At 38.4% G+C, this 14,477-nt stretch overlaps 1 protein-coding gene across 1 annotated transcript in view; it reads left to right on the top strand.

Annotated features, from left to right (window-relative positions):
- Positions 1-8,349: 8,349 nt before the first annotated feature.
- C8H1orf146 (chromosome 8 C1orf146 homolog) overlaps positions 8,350-14,477 on the top strand; it is an 8,674-nt gene continuing 2,546 nt past the window's right edge. The window contains exons 1-4 of the mRNA XM_050900686.1: positions 8,350-8,383; positions 9,112-9,237; positions 11,188-11,281; positions 12,402-12,570. Coding sequence (XP_050756643.1) covers positions 9,169-9,237; positions 11,188-11,281; positions 12,402-12,570 — 332 coding nt within the window. The 5' untranslated portion in view covers positions 8,350-8,383; positions 9,112-9,168. The remainder of the gene's footprint in view (positions 8,384-9,111; positions 9,238-11,187; positions 11,282-12,401; positions 12,571-14,477) is intronic.

Genomic DNA, 14,477 nt, shown 5'->3' with positions numbered 1-14,477 from the left:
TTCTCTTCAAGTCCCCAATGAGGCTGCAATTTCTTTAATAGTTTTGCAGTAGACCAGTGATTAGGATTTGGTGTATTGTTCAGTTGGTACATATGCAGCCATAGAATTCAGCTTCCCACAGCCAAATAGTCTCTGTAGAAGTAGCAGGAATAGAAAGCAGTATTGTTTTTAATTTGCGTTACCAGAGTGCCTGTGAGGCTTAATCAGACCAGCATCCCTCTGGCTAGACATTGTACAAACACAGAACAAAAACAAAGATTTCCCACAGAGTGGTTATAATCCAAGTTAAGACAAAAGACAAAAAAAAACATGGATGGAAAAGTAAAATAAGAATGTCAATATTTGTCTAGCTGATTAGCAATGGTTTCAGTTCACCATCAGTTTAAATATTGTCATTTTTTTCTTCTGTATGCATTGTAAGACGGGGAAATCGGAGGGTGAAATTTGGAGGCTGGATAATGAGGGAGCTGTAAGAATCTATATTCCTGACCAGCCCTGTGTGCCATCTAAACTCTGTTCCTGTTTGACCTTGTTTAGTAGTCCCTCCTCATTCAGGAGGATGTTCAAGCTTTAAGCAGGTGTAGGTGGCTATCTGTTTAATAGTTTCAGTGACTTGAGTTCTCTGGAGTCCTGTTCATGCGTCCTGACAGTGATTTTGCCACTGTATTGGCCTCTTCTCCAAAACATGAGAGAATGGACAAAGGTTTGTTTGAAAACTTCATATAGAAACAATCAAGGCTAGTGTCATGGGCTCCAAGTGAATAGTGATTAAGAGGTCCTGAATGACCTCTAAAGTAAAGACAAGGTATGTACATCTGATGAAACTGTGAAAGGGCATCAGTGAAGAAACTAAAGAAAGAGATGGCATAGTCAAAATAATGTTTAAGAATTTACCTTTGCAGTGGTATTTTGAATGAGTAAAAGCAGTGAAATTGCTTTGTCAAAGCCTGAGAAGACAATGTTGCAGTCAACAGGTGATACTGACAGCTTACATGAGATATTGTTATGTGAATGGGTAAAGATGTCTGTATCCTACAGGTAATAACAAGAAATTTAGTGAAATATCAGTGAAATTTAGAGGAGAGGACTCGGAAATCAGAGTTTAAGATAATGACCCTGGTTTTGCCTACCTTGAATGACATGTTTCATGAAAGTGAAAAGGAAGGATGTTTTACGTGTATGGATGTATTAAGTTTAAAATAGGCTAGACCTCCAAAAGGTGATGTCAATAGGCATAATTACTTATTTTGCTTGGAAAATTAGAGTCTAGTCTGGACTGGAGAAGCAGCTCTGCAGGTTTTTCACATATAGATGCTAGCTAAAATAGTATTTGTGGAATAGAACACTGACAGACATATTGTGGAGGGAAAAGAGAAGGAAATGGAAGCCAAACACTTGGAACCCTACAGGAAACTGAGGCAAGTGGAGGTTCTTCCAAATGATCTGCTCAAAAAAACAATTAGGGGAGCAAAGATGATGAAAGGAGTCAAATGAGGATGACAGGATATAAGGAAAAATGCACCATTGGCTTCATTGAAGATGGCCCACAAGACAGATGAGTATAAAATAGCAGTTCTTAGGGACCGTGATCAAAATGAGATACTGGCTTCCTCAGAATGAAAGGCAGGCAGATACCAGTTTGGTAGAGTATGACAGAATTACAGGAAGGAAACTGAGCTTAACCATTAAGAGAGAGAGGCAACAGTTAGAAAAGCACATCAGTTAATAATGTATTTTGTTTTGTTTTTTAAAGGCATGAGATTATACCATATTTATATAGCATAGCAAAAGAAATTAGGAGACTGAGACCTAAAGTGAAGATCAGGAGAGATAAGTATGCATGAAATGAGATCAGCAGGCAGTCTGGGCTGCTACCACAAGTGATCAGATAAGAGCATACGAAAAGACAAACATCTGCTTTTGTGGTAGGGGTAGTGGAAAGGACACTCCATATATTCATCATTTCTTCTCCTAGAAAAACTTGCTGTAGAATCATAGAATTACAGAAAAATGCAGGCTTGAAGGGACCTCCAAAGGTCTCTAGTCCAACCTCCTGCTAAAAGCAGGGGTAACTTCAAAGTTAGATCAGGTTGCTAGGGCCTTATCAAGGTCCATAGCATGTAAAATGGTAATAAAGTCAGGAGGCAGGAACATGGTGCTCACAGGAAATAGTTGAGATAAAAATACTCTCATTATAATAAAACTACTTTAGGTATTGTTGGAAAAGATTAGTAATGAAGTACAAGAAATATGGCTTGCTTGCAATACTTTTAAGTTCTGGATGATATGTGACTGAACTGTGCATGTTTAATAATCTTATTCCACACTTTACTTTTTAAGGTTTTAAATTATTTCAAAATTACACTGAATTTTTGAGTTTGCAAATTTTATTATTATTTTGGAGGAACTAGTGGGCAAGAGAACTTCCCATGTTTCTCACTATCCATAGGATCTGTTCCCCTAGCATTGTCTATCTCAGTTTCTTTCAGGGAATATGTAAAAAAAAAAAAAAAATTAACGCGCCTGTTCTAGGTACAGATTGTAGGAGGCTATTTTAAAACTTTGAATATATATTATTGCCATCCGGAAAATAATTAGTAGCATGCTCATTCTACTTTGCTCCAGAAAATCTAAACCTTTGCATGAAGGAATTAAGAACTGCTATTATGTTGTTCATCTGTTGCTCAGAACCAAGACATTTAAGTCAGTATTTTGCTTCCACTAATGTCAAAGGAAAAACTTCTGTTCACCTTGGCTGAAGCAGGTTCAGGGCTTACCTATATTAAACGCATGTACTAGAAATGCTGTTTTTCCAATATGTCTATTTCATAGTTTTCTAGTTTTACTCTACTAATAACATTGTACAATTGTAGATGTGACAAATTGCAGCTAGACAGACTTCAATTTAGGAGTCATAATTGTATGCATTCTGTTAATATTTCATGACTGGGGTGATTTAACATTTGTACATTGATAGATTACGTTCTCGCCGGGACTACACAGGAACTGAGGACAAAAGACAGAATGAGAAGTAGCAGCTTTGTTACAACAGATGATTTCATGGAAATGGGCTTTTAGATTTGAAATCCAATATAATTAGAAGCTTTCATCTCTTGCAGAAAATCCATTCTGGTTTTCAGCTCTATCTGTTGAACACAAGCTACATATGCTATTTTTGAAAAATAAGCTTTAATGTGTTCAATTTTGGAAAAATTACAGCTCAAATCTATTCTTTGGCTAATTTAAAACCAAGCTTCCTATCGACAACTACTACATCTGTTTAAGGAAACTAAACCTGTAACAGAGGAAAGTGATTTATATCAAAAGTGGATCTCAATTGGGGCAAAATACTGGTTTTGATAATTTATTTCTTTTTTTACCTTTGGTAACTAATAACTGAAGAAGCTATACAGTGCATGCATGCACACACACCTGTTTATTTCTTGCATTTGACCTTCCTTTTATACTTTGCTTTGCAATCTATACTGTATAGTCAGTTAGCCCACAGTTCTATAAACATGGGAGCGAATCCACTTAAACATTTGCAGGTTGGCTTTCAGGTTAACATTCCCTTTTCAGAAAGGGTAATGGAACTGGCACTGGGGGCAGGCACTGTGCATACTTGTGTTTTTATATGGTGCTCAATGAGGTTCTAATCCTGATGAACCATCTGGATGCAGTTGAAGTATGAAATAATTAATAATGGAATTCCATTAAGTTGTTTCCCTGTTCCCCTTGATTTATTGTGGAGGTTCCCAGCTCAGAAGACTGTTCCATTAGAGAAATCAAAGTCCTAAGAAATCTAACTTTTTGTATTACGTGCAACAAAACATCTTTCGCTATTGCACAGTAAAATATGAATACTGATCAGATCTTCAGTAACTGAAGCCTCAATATTTGGGGGGGGTTGACTATAACTCAGTAACTAGATATATTGAACAAGGACATCAATGGTCAAAATAGTTTTTGTATGTTAAGAGAAGATGACTGTTAACTGGATTAGAATGAGTGCATATTCTGGTGAACCTGAACAGAGGCTCACGTGTACGAATTTGGGGACTGAGCCCAATTGCCCAGGTAGTCCATCAGGTTTTATATTTATGCACACAAGTAAAAGTGACTCTGACTTTTTCTCAGCTCCCACTGAAATTAGTGTGAGTGGTATCAGATCCACATTTATAAAAATCAGGGTATTTCTAAGTGTCTGAACAGAAAGACTAGTAACCCGAGTAACAATTTTGGCTCATGTAACATACTTTCTAACTGCATACACCAGTTTTGAGACTGATCTCACCAAATGACTTAAATCTACAGCATCCTCATTTATGCAATCCTTACTTAGTCATTTGTGTGATTTTTCTTACATTTGTGTTTAATGAAATCATTTTAGTTCTTCACTTCTTTTTTTATAACCCTCTTTTGAGTGTGGCATGGCATCCTGCCTCTCAGTAGAATTATATCAATGTGCTTAAGATCAGTATAAATAGGACAAACCATATGTACATGCCAGATTCAGTGTAGGTAGTGTAAAAACTTTTTGTTACCTTCATAGAACGAGGTAATTTTCATGTCCATGAACATGAGACCCACCTGTAAGACAAACTTCCTACCTGTAACAAAATGTCCTCCTGTATCTTTGTGGTAGAGAAGGAAACATCAATCTCTATTTTCTGGATTATCGCGTTCTAGCAATCAAGATTAATCCTATATATGTATAATGGGATGCATTTGGAGAAAAGTTTAAGTCACTACCTGTAGTCCATGGCTTTATGGTCCTAGAATATTTTGACCACTCAGTCTTTGGGAGGGTGAGGGGAGGGTGTTAAGCTCTCAAACTGAATGCTTGCATGTTTTCCACCCGCTTGCTTTTCAAACCTAGATAATTAGCTGGGGCCTAAGTAACCATATTTCCAAATGACTCCTTGTGAACACAGTCTTCTGTTTCCAGAATCTCTGTACGGTTGCATAGTCCCACAAGCTTTCTTCCCCATGCTACATACTGAAGATTCTTAGTTGATTTCTGTATGACAGAAAATAATAAATCCTACGTGTAACTTAAATGCTGAGTCATTGTACTTCATTGAACTTGTGGACTGTCGCCATCAATTTTTATTTGTGCTCTGTAAATCGCAAAAAAAGTGTTACTTTCCTCTTCTATCTGTTTAGTGGACCTTCACTCCTCCTTTTTCTCCTCTAAAAGGAAAAAACTACTTTTTATTGGATCATGTCATTGGAGAACAAAGACAGGTGATGTGTGTGAAGATGAACAGTTTCATATAAAAAAATCTATAGAGAAGGAAGATACCTATGTAACTGCCCTGCAAAATCAAAAAATGGTGCTGATTTAGAACATATAGGACATGGCCCAGGAGAGCACAGAGAAACACTAATTTGATGAAAGATTTTTGCCTTGTCATAAATTAGTTATTCATCCAAATGCTTAAGCCATTATCTTCATCATATGGGAGTTCTAATCCCAAGATCCTTCTATTCCTGCCTAAATGGGGTTCTCTGCTCTGCTCCCAGGAGTTACTTGATATGCTGCCAGACACAGCCCTGTTCTTCCTCTCTCTTGCAGCTTTCACCTGTATGTGAAATGCAGCCTGTAGGTATGTGGAAAAGCTAGCTTTTGAGATTTAAAGCTAAGACTAGCAAAACATCAGAAACTGTCACAGCAGAGATAACTGTAAGTAGTAAAATAAATTTAGCTCATAATATCAGGTAGCACAGGATCCCTCAAAGTCACTTTTTGGAAGGGAAACTACTGGGCAGAAGAATGCTCTCAAGAATATGCAATCCAGAAAAACCTATTTTCTTCCAGTCCAAGCTCTATTTAATTAGCCTTCTGATATTAGACTCATAAAAAGAGAAAGCCAAGTCACGTAGTGAGATTCGGACTCAAATGGCATTGCAAAACAAACTACTACCAGAATTGTCACTTGAGCAGTTCCTAGCCCAGGGGCTCAGCATGTGCCACTGCATAAGACTTGGGCCAGATGAGTGTTAGGCTGGGGTGGCTGTTACACAGGAGGCAGTGGGGTCCACTCCCCTCAGAACTTTCTAACTCAGAAAGAGTCTTATTTCTATTTCAAATGTGAACTATTGTCAAATGTAATGACAGGCAGAAATATATTCAGTTTCCACTATAACTTTTTGTCAACTGAAATTAAGATAGATACACAGAATTTACACAAGTTAAAATATAACAACTGGAGTCAAAATACTGACAGGAAGCAGTTTCTGTTAAGGTCTTGGTTTTTCTCATTGTCCCGCACTTATCCATCATTGTACTTTGATGCTTCTCAAGTGGGTATTTTGAGTTGGGGGTGAGGGGTGTCCAACTTCATGTATGATAAATGGCTATCGGGGAAAAAGGCATCTGCTGGTATCCCAGGAGTCTAAATCCAGTGTTTAAATTTCTCTGTAAATTTTTTTTTTAGATGTAATAATTTATTCTTTCTTTTATGTACCATACATTTCTAATAGTATTACACTGAAGGAAACAAAAATCTAATCACCTGTTAAAGGTATTTACACTGTGAATCGTCTTTTTATTCCATTCTATTCTCTCCTATTATTTCTTCTCCATCTCAATTGCTGTAATTCAATTAATGCATGTACATATTAGACATATTCCAAAATATGAATTCAGATACACTATAGTGTTATAAATCAAGTATAACCACTACAACAAAATAGTTCCTACTCTTTACCCCTGGAATTTCTCTAGTAACGAAACACAAATTCATTCATAGCGTGCATGAATTCAAACTTCATGTTGGCAGATGTCAGTGGGATCATCAATCCTCCTCATAAAACTGCCTTATTATTTTGTATTTTAAAATAATTCCTGATGATCTTAACTCTCTGATTTTTGTATGCAGTCAGAGCACATGGCTCCACTGTGTTACAGGAAACGGCTTCAGTTTGTTGGTCCTGTCACAGCTCTCCAGAACACTGCAGTCGGGATACCTCATACATCTGTTATTTTCCTTTAATTTGCTGACTTTCACATTTACACTCCACAGAAATCTAAAAATTTAGTATTAGAAATACTTGACTTACTAGCAAAAGCAGCATGACATTTCCTCCTTGCAGTGAGGGGTAACTGTGACTCAGGTGCACTTGACCAACAGAAGTAGGAAATCAGATGTGAATCCACTTCTTGTCTGAAACAAAAAGGAGAAGAGTAATTTTTAAATCACTAAGATGTCTAATTCTTTCTAAGCAAGCCAGACAATTTGCTATTAAAATATATCATTTTTAATACATAAACGAGGTCACTTTCTTCTATTCTAAAATGCTCTAAAGAGGCATGAATCTAGATTCATATACCGGGTGAAGAGCAGAGCTGGAAATCAATGCTCTTTTTCAGTACTTCTAGTGACTCTGCACTCCACCTCTTCTTTATCATGTAAAAAGAAGTAGTTTCCTCTTATCTGATGAAAAAAGCAGCTCAAACATTTTCAGTGTATCTTTCACTGAACGTGGTGCTGTTTCTTGCTTTCACATTTTTGTCCTGTGTAACTTCTATATTTAGAGTATCATAGAAAATAATTTGAAATATTCTTCCCTAGAAATAGCTGCAGAATTAGCTGTCCATTAAAAACATTCCCTCAAGATTTTTTCCTATGCAAAAGTAGACTTATTACCATCATTGTTTGTAACACCTACTTGTTCTGCCTGGTGTCCTTCCACATTTTTGTCCTTCCAGTCCTTTTTATCATCTAAAAATATCACACAATCTATACTTGCATGGCAGCAGTCTCTCAGGCCAACACCAAGTTTCTGGAGGACTTTTATGGGGACACTCACAAGATGGCAGGGTTTTCAGCAGCATCCCAGCAGAAGCCAGTGCCCATATGCTGCAGGGCAACACAGATCAGCAACAGGAGTGAAGTGGGCCGGAGGAAAGGCAACCGGCTTCGGTGCTTCCTAGCAAGGCCTGAGTTACTTTCTTAGCAGTGAGTTATATGCACTTCATTTGGTTGTTGGGAGCTTTTGTTTGCCATCTCTTAATTCCTCAGACCTGTGAGGCACGGTTGGTTTCAGCTGCCGCACGTCCCCGGTAAGGAGCAACCGCGGTTCCTCCCGAGAGCTGCGGGAAGGAGAGGAGGCCCCCGCAGAGGCCCGGCCGAGGACGGCCCCGCTCCATGCGCTGCGACGCCGCTCGACGCCGGAGGGCTCCGCGCCCATCTGCGAGGCTGAGAGACACCGCGGCACCGGAGGCGGCACGAGGCGGGACGGCGGGGCTCTGCCCGGAGGGCGGGAAGCGCGGGGCGGGCGCTCCCTGCCCGCCGCCGCCAGGGCTGCCGCCGCCGCGGCTCCTACTGCCCGGCCTTCCAGGCGGCCCCACGGGGATTTCATTTTAGCGCCTTACCAGGTTTTTAAAACGGGGAGAGGCCCGGTTAACACTTACGTTGGGAACCAACTGGCACAAAGGCTTCGTGGAAACCAGCTCTCCGGCTGGTCTCCCCGGCGCGGCTCGCAGTGCCACCGTGCCCCAGGCGGGCGCCTCAGGGATGTGAGGCGAGGCCAGGCCCAGCCTCCAGGCTGCTTCACGTACTTACCAGGGAGCTTCAGTGTCCCCAGCTGCACTGTATGAGCCTCACTGAAATAGAAACGCCTGCCAACCTCGACATCCAGCAATATTTTCAGAAGAGTGAAATGCAAACGTACATGAAAAGAGCTAGTGCTCAGGCCTGTGGCATGGTGGGCCGCTCCAGGCTGGGCAGGAGGCCCAGGGCAGTCTTCCCAAAAGTATCTTAGTGTAAAAGGTGCACGGTGACAAGCATGCCCTTTGAAAATAGGGCAAATGTTCCTTTAGTTGTTTTAAGTGCTTTTAGGAATGTTTTTCTGAAGTCATTTATTCATTACAGTGCTCTTCTTGTTATGCCTTATAGAGGAAGCCCTCTCAGATGCAGATTCTTTAAGGCTATTTAGGTGTCTAATTGCCATCTTAAATTAGTTCAGTGGTAGTGGGCACCTGTATACATTTTGGAGAACTGGGTAGTGCCCTGGTTTTTAATCAGATCTTTAATGGATCTGTGTGCCTTAAACATTTCACCTCTTTAATTGGCAGGTAGTATTTGTCATCTTTCTTTTTCCAAGCTTTTCAGAAGGTGGCACCTGAGATTTCACTGCAGAACCATTAAACCCTTGAAAAAAATGACAGAAAGCGGTGGGCAGGAACAGTCAAGATGGATAACAACAGTTATTATGAGTACAGCTCTGCAGGTACAATACCACTTGTCAAGAGCAGCATCTGACTCACTAAGAAATGCTGAAAGACGCATTTCCTATATTCTATATGTGGAAATATTTTATGTAATGTCAATGAATATATTTTTTGAGGATAAAACAGTGATGTTAGTCTGAAGTTGCTTCTACTATAGTACTAGTTCTTTTTTTGTGTGTGTGATTTTTCTCCTAGCTACTTCTGTACCTATATAGTATTCTTGCCACCTGCTATTCTGAGTTACGCTGCTTTAGGATTGTCCTCCTGACTCATCATTTTTGCACTGCACTGATGCTGCTTTCTATTAGCACTATAAATAATTCCATCAGAAATGTTTTTAATTTTCTTAATTTCTCCCTAAACACTTTATTTTCTACTATACAGTATCAACACTGGGGTAGACTATTACTCAGAAAGTATGCAATTCAGTTTAAAACAGTGAGTCTTACAGATATTGATGTATATCTGTTAATATCAGAAGCCTAGGCTGTGTTCCCCAGTAAAGTGAAAGGGTATGTCAAGCAGCTGGTAATTAGTTTCTGCAGCTGAGGCCAATTTCATGCCAGCTGGAGAGAATTCAGAGGCAAGAGGGCTTTGATTCACAAGCAAGGATAGCTTATGCTACTTGGCTGACAAGGTTATCACCCCATCTCTGCTGTATAAATGGGTGAATGGTGTTGAAGTAATTCCTGAATCACCTCAGTTTAAAGCCTGTTCTTATTTGCCTGCTTGTCTTGGAATGACAGCCTGTAAGCTGTCCCAGTTTGGGAACCGCTTCAAGAGCAACTTAATCCATGATATGGTGAGAGGTATCAGAGGGCAGTGATCTCGTCAGCAAAATTCACTCCTATTAATAAGAGCCCCAGCTCTACTCAAAACTACTGCTGTTAGTAAGGACTCCCAGTGAGCAAAGATATGGAAATAGCTGAATACAAATCTAAGATGGCCTTTCATTTGCAAAGGTGGTGCTTTGTATCAGTTTTGGTTATGAGCTTTCTGTTTTCCCTGTGCAGCTATCCTTTTCTTATAGCTGTTATTTATATTTGTGCATTAAATAATTCACTGTCAGCAGTGGCTTTGAAGCAGAGTTTTTTCCAAAATTGTAGTAATACCTCATAGGCAGCTGTCATTGAGTGTTCCCTTTCCAGACCAACTGAAAGCATAACTTTTCTGGTTACTGTCTCCTTCAGGGTTCAGTTGCTCTCCTGACTTCATTTTGTACTCTTCCACTAAATCATGACACTTCCCTGTATAGGCAGGTTGGCTACATTTTAAATGGGTAGGTTAAAGAACATGTTATTAGCTAAAAAGGATTCAGTGATTTAATCTTTAAAATGTGTGTGTTTGAGCAGCTTCTGTAGAACATACTGCAGAAATGCTTTTTGCGGGCTGAAAAATATATCCGAACCCACTCCATTCTGTGGATGATGATGTTGCATAGTGCAATGTTCTAGTTTTCCTGAATGGATTATATTCTGTCAAAAAGCTTTAAAGAAAATCATGTCCTGTACAGATTTTCTGAACTATCTTCCAAATGAAATGCTGACATCTGTGAAAATAATGCAGTCTAATTAACCGGCATCACAGAAACACAGTACTGTATGTTCCTCACTTCTGCAAATCCTCCTTTAGCACATCTTACAAAAATAGACTGTAAAATGTTTGAGCTTATTTATGTATTATGCAAGAGTTTCCTGAGGCAAACTCAAATGTATGCATACAAAATTGTAATTCAGTGTTTGATAACTTCCAATGCAAACACTTCAAAATATCATTAATTGAAAAAGTTTAATTAACACTTTACTACTTTTTTATTGCAAGTGGAATAAAAAATATTTTTTAAACAACGATGCTGAAGTTCTATCTATAATGGTTCAGACAATGCTTTGAATATTTCTAACTTGTTGGCTGAAAACGTATTTAAAAAAAAACTTTTAAAATTTATTTAGAATCATGAAATTTCTACAGTTCTACAGCAGCAACAACACCGAGTTCGATACTCAGAATCAGTGGAAATTGGATCCGTGATTTTTTCTCTTTCTGGTACAGTACTTTGAAGTTTATGCTTTTAAACTCATGAACTCTAATGAGGTACAAGATCAGGCCCTGTTGTAGGCTACACTGAGCTGAATAAAAGCTGCCTTGTTGGAATGTCATGCAATAGTGGAAGGAGCTGTGCTGTGATTGCATGTAAATCAGAGGATGGAGCAGAGAACTTTGGGGATGAAACATTTTCATTGGTTTTTACTTTTTTTGGATGTATTGTAGAACAGCTACATTAGATTTGGTGATCATCAGCTGAACTGTTCAGTAAATTCTTGTTATAACTGAGCAGACAGATGAGTGCCACTAACATGTAAGACAGCCATCAAGATCTTTAGTATTCATGGCTGTAAACACAAGAGTGAAACAAGACCCTTGGCTTTCATCTTCCAAGCTGAGTTTGCAGACCTGGTGGTAGCAGAGGAGTTAGGGAAAGGATTCTTCAAGCGGGTTTGATGAGGAAATCATTGAAACTGCAAACCTGAAATATCTATCCTTCCTTTTTAGAGCAGAAGATGCTTTAGACAGATAGACAAGATGCTTTATCTGAAGTTTTCCTGAACTGTAAGGACTAACAAGGCACCCATTGCCCTAATTGTTAAGCCTCCTAAACTTCAGCCTTCTCAACTTTCCCTTTCAGAATAACTTAGTTGACAGGGTTATAATTTCATTTTTCATGGTAGACAGTTTAGCTAACTTTTAAGATGTTACAGGTGTGTTTATCTCATTTAGAAATGGGACTTGCTGAGCTCTTCAGTCAGTCTTTGCATTTGCCCTAAATTCATGCCATTATAGCAGTTGCTTGTTCCTGAAGCATGTGCTGTCAAAGGCATTCAGATGTCCGTACTTCGAGTGGATTGAACAGTTTGGGGTTTTTTGATGTTATGGTAGAAAATAACCTCTGAGTTATTTGTAGTTTTATCTTAAAATTACTCGTCATCACTGGCCAAATCTCATGATTGCATTTCACTGTCAAGATGTGTAGATTCATTCATGTGTTTTGTTCCATTGCCTTTTAAACTAATGGTTGAATAAGAATTCTGCTTCCTGGTTTGTAGTGAGAACTTACTTAATCACATTCCTGCCATAATGTGTACATTTACATCAATTTCTTCAATAGGTGTTGCATTTATACTGTCAGACACTCGAGACTTGCTTATGACAGGGGAAGAACAGTTTTCCAAAAGAATTCAGAAGTTCATAAACATTCATCGGAACAGTTTTTTGGTTTTGTCAGCTGCTCTTCATAGACCAGAAGAATGGAATGTCATGTTTAGGATTCAGAGAAGGTATGATTTCAACATCAAACCAAACTTTTTATTGCTAGGAAGAAATGAAGTAGCAGTCCTAGATTTGGGAATATTATTTTAGGAATTGTTTTCAGCAGTATGAATTTTATTGTGCTAATGCACTGGAAAATTATTTAAAGCATATGTTTATTAATGGCAAATGAAAAGAATACTAAGTGAATCAATCTGACATGTCATAGGTAACAAAAGAGGACATTCCTCAAAACATAGCAAATAACATCCCTTTCAATCACTTTAGGGCTATGTCATATAATTCTTTTTAAAGTCTTGAACTGGGAAATTAGGCAATTTTCTTAGCTCTGTCAGCATCTTTTCATGGTCATTTTCAAAACGGAACAAGCAGATTTTCTTCATGAGAAAAGGCTTTCTTGTAAAGTACAGATTCTTTCCCAGCTTTTACAACCTGTTTACTTGGAACAGTGTCTATTATATAGAGCTAGAACAATTTAAATAATCAATGTTATTTTACACCAAAAGTATAAAACTGGACATTAAAACTGGTTTGTTTAAAACTTTGTGATTTCTAATGAAGCCTGAAAACTTGCATGTTTCGGTACATACCTGCTGACAACAGTTATCAGATTGTGCTCCATACTTGTAGTAAAAACTATTCTCTGGTAGGTACAGTAGTCCTAACTGCAGTTGATTTTCACTCTTGACATCAAAGAAGTGGCTATTCTAATGGAGTCTTTCATCTTTACCTCCTTGAAACTAGCACCAGTTTCGTTAAATCCTGGGCACACTGCCAAATGCTGATGAGTAGCAGAGTGTATGGGATGAAATGTAGGAAATCTATTACCCATTTGTGAAAATTCCATAAATTTTCATGAGAGGTCTTAAAAGCTCTGCCACCATTCAGCAAGAACATGTTATTCAGCTGATGGCAATGCTAATTCTCAACCTACTTTGTGGTTACGTACAATGGATTTCGTGCATGTGTTGATCCCTAACACATGTGATGTTCTGAAACTGTATTCCATTTGGCAAGTCAGTAATTTTATTAAAATAAAAATAATAGTTTTGTCATTGCAGGCCATACCAAATTGATGTTGACAAGGCACAATTATATTTTAGATACATGTGCTTTTTTACTACCTGGCAGCTTGGAGTTCTGCTATTGTATGTGAATCACTGACTGAGCTTTTGCATTGGTGGGGTTGAAACTTGTGCCATATTCTCTCAAACTACAAGTCACCTGTTGGCTTTGTTAAAAAACAAAGTCCCCTGGTATTTTCAGGTCTTCCTGTATTACTGTTTCTTTCTGCTTATCTATGGTTTTGTTGCAATTGGGGAAGGATTATTTTTTTTTATTATTAACAAGAACATTATAGGATTGTTGTTCAACAACATGAACACTTTATGTAGGGTTGTGTATATCATGGGGGAATCGGGAGAAAAGCAATCTTTATCATCACAGCTCAAGTGAGCATTCCACTAATATCCTCAGTAAATCTGTATGTTAATTTTTAAATACCTTGGAGCAAAGACCAGCCATGTGTTCTAATGGCCAGTATTCTGCCTATTGATCAAATTAATAAAATAGAAACTAAATTTAGACCTGCTGTAATTGGAAGCAAAACTATTGACAGAGATGGATTTTCATGGATCTAGGTAAGTACACGTAATTGTTTCTTTGTTGCACTTTGTTCATTCATGCTTTGCTTAGCCCACTGCTACTATTAGCAAAGTTGCATCTATTTATTTCCCTAATCCCTAAATGTAAATCAAATCACAGTTTCTGCATCAGATTTTAGCAAAACTCAGCAGTGACCTGAGTACCTACTCTTAGGGGAAGATACTGCCTATAACACTTATTTTTGCTGATTAGAAGAATGGGCAGCCAAGTTCAGATCAGATATCTAACCAGCAGGGGTCTTAATGTGAAC

The sequence above is a fragment of the Gymnogyps californianus genome, chromosome 8 (assembly GCF_018139145.2).
Source record: "Gymnogyps californianus isolate 813 chromosome 8, ASM1813914v2, whole genome shotgun sequence".
NCBI classification, from domain to species: domain Eukaryota; kingdom Metazoa; phylum Chordata; class Aves; order Accipitriformes; family Cathartidae; genus Gymnogyps; species Gymnogyps californianus.
Note: the sequence above shows the minus strand (reverse complement) of the source record. Positions and strands in the feature narration are given on the sequence as shown.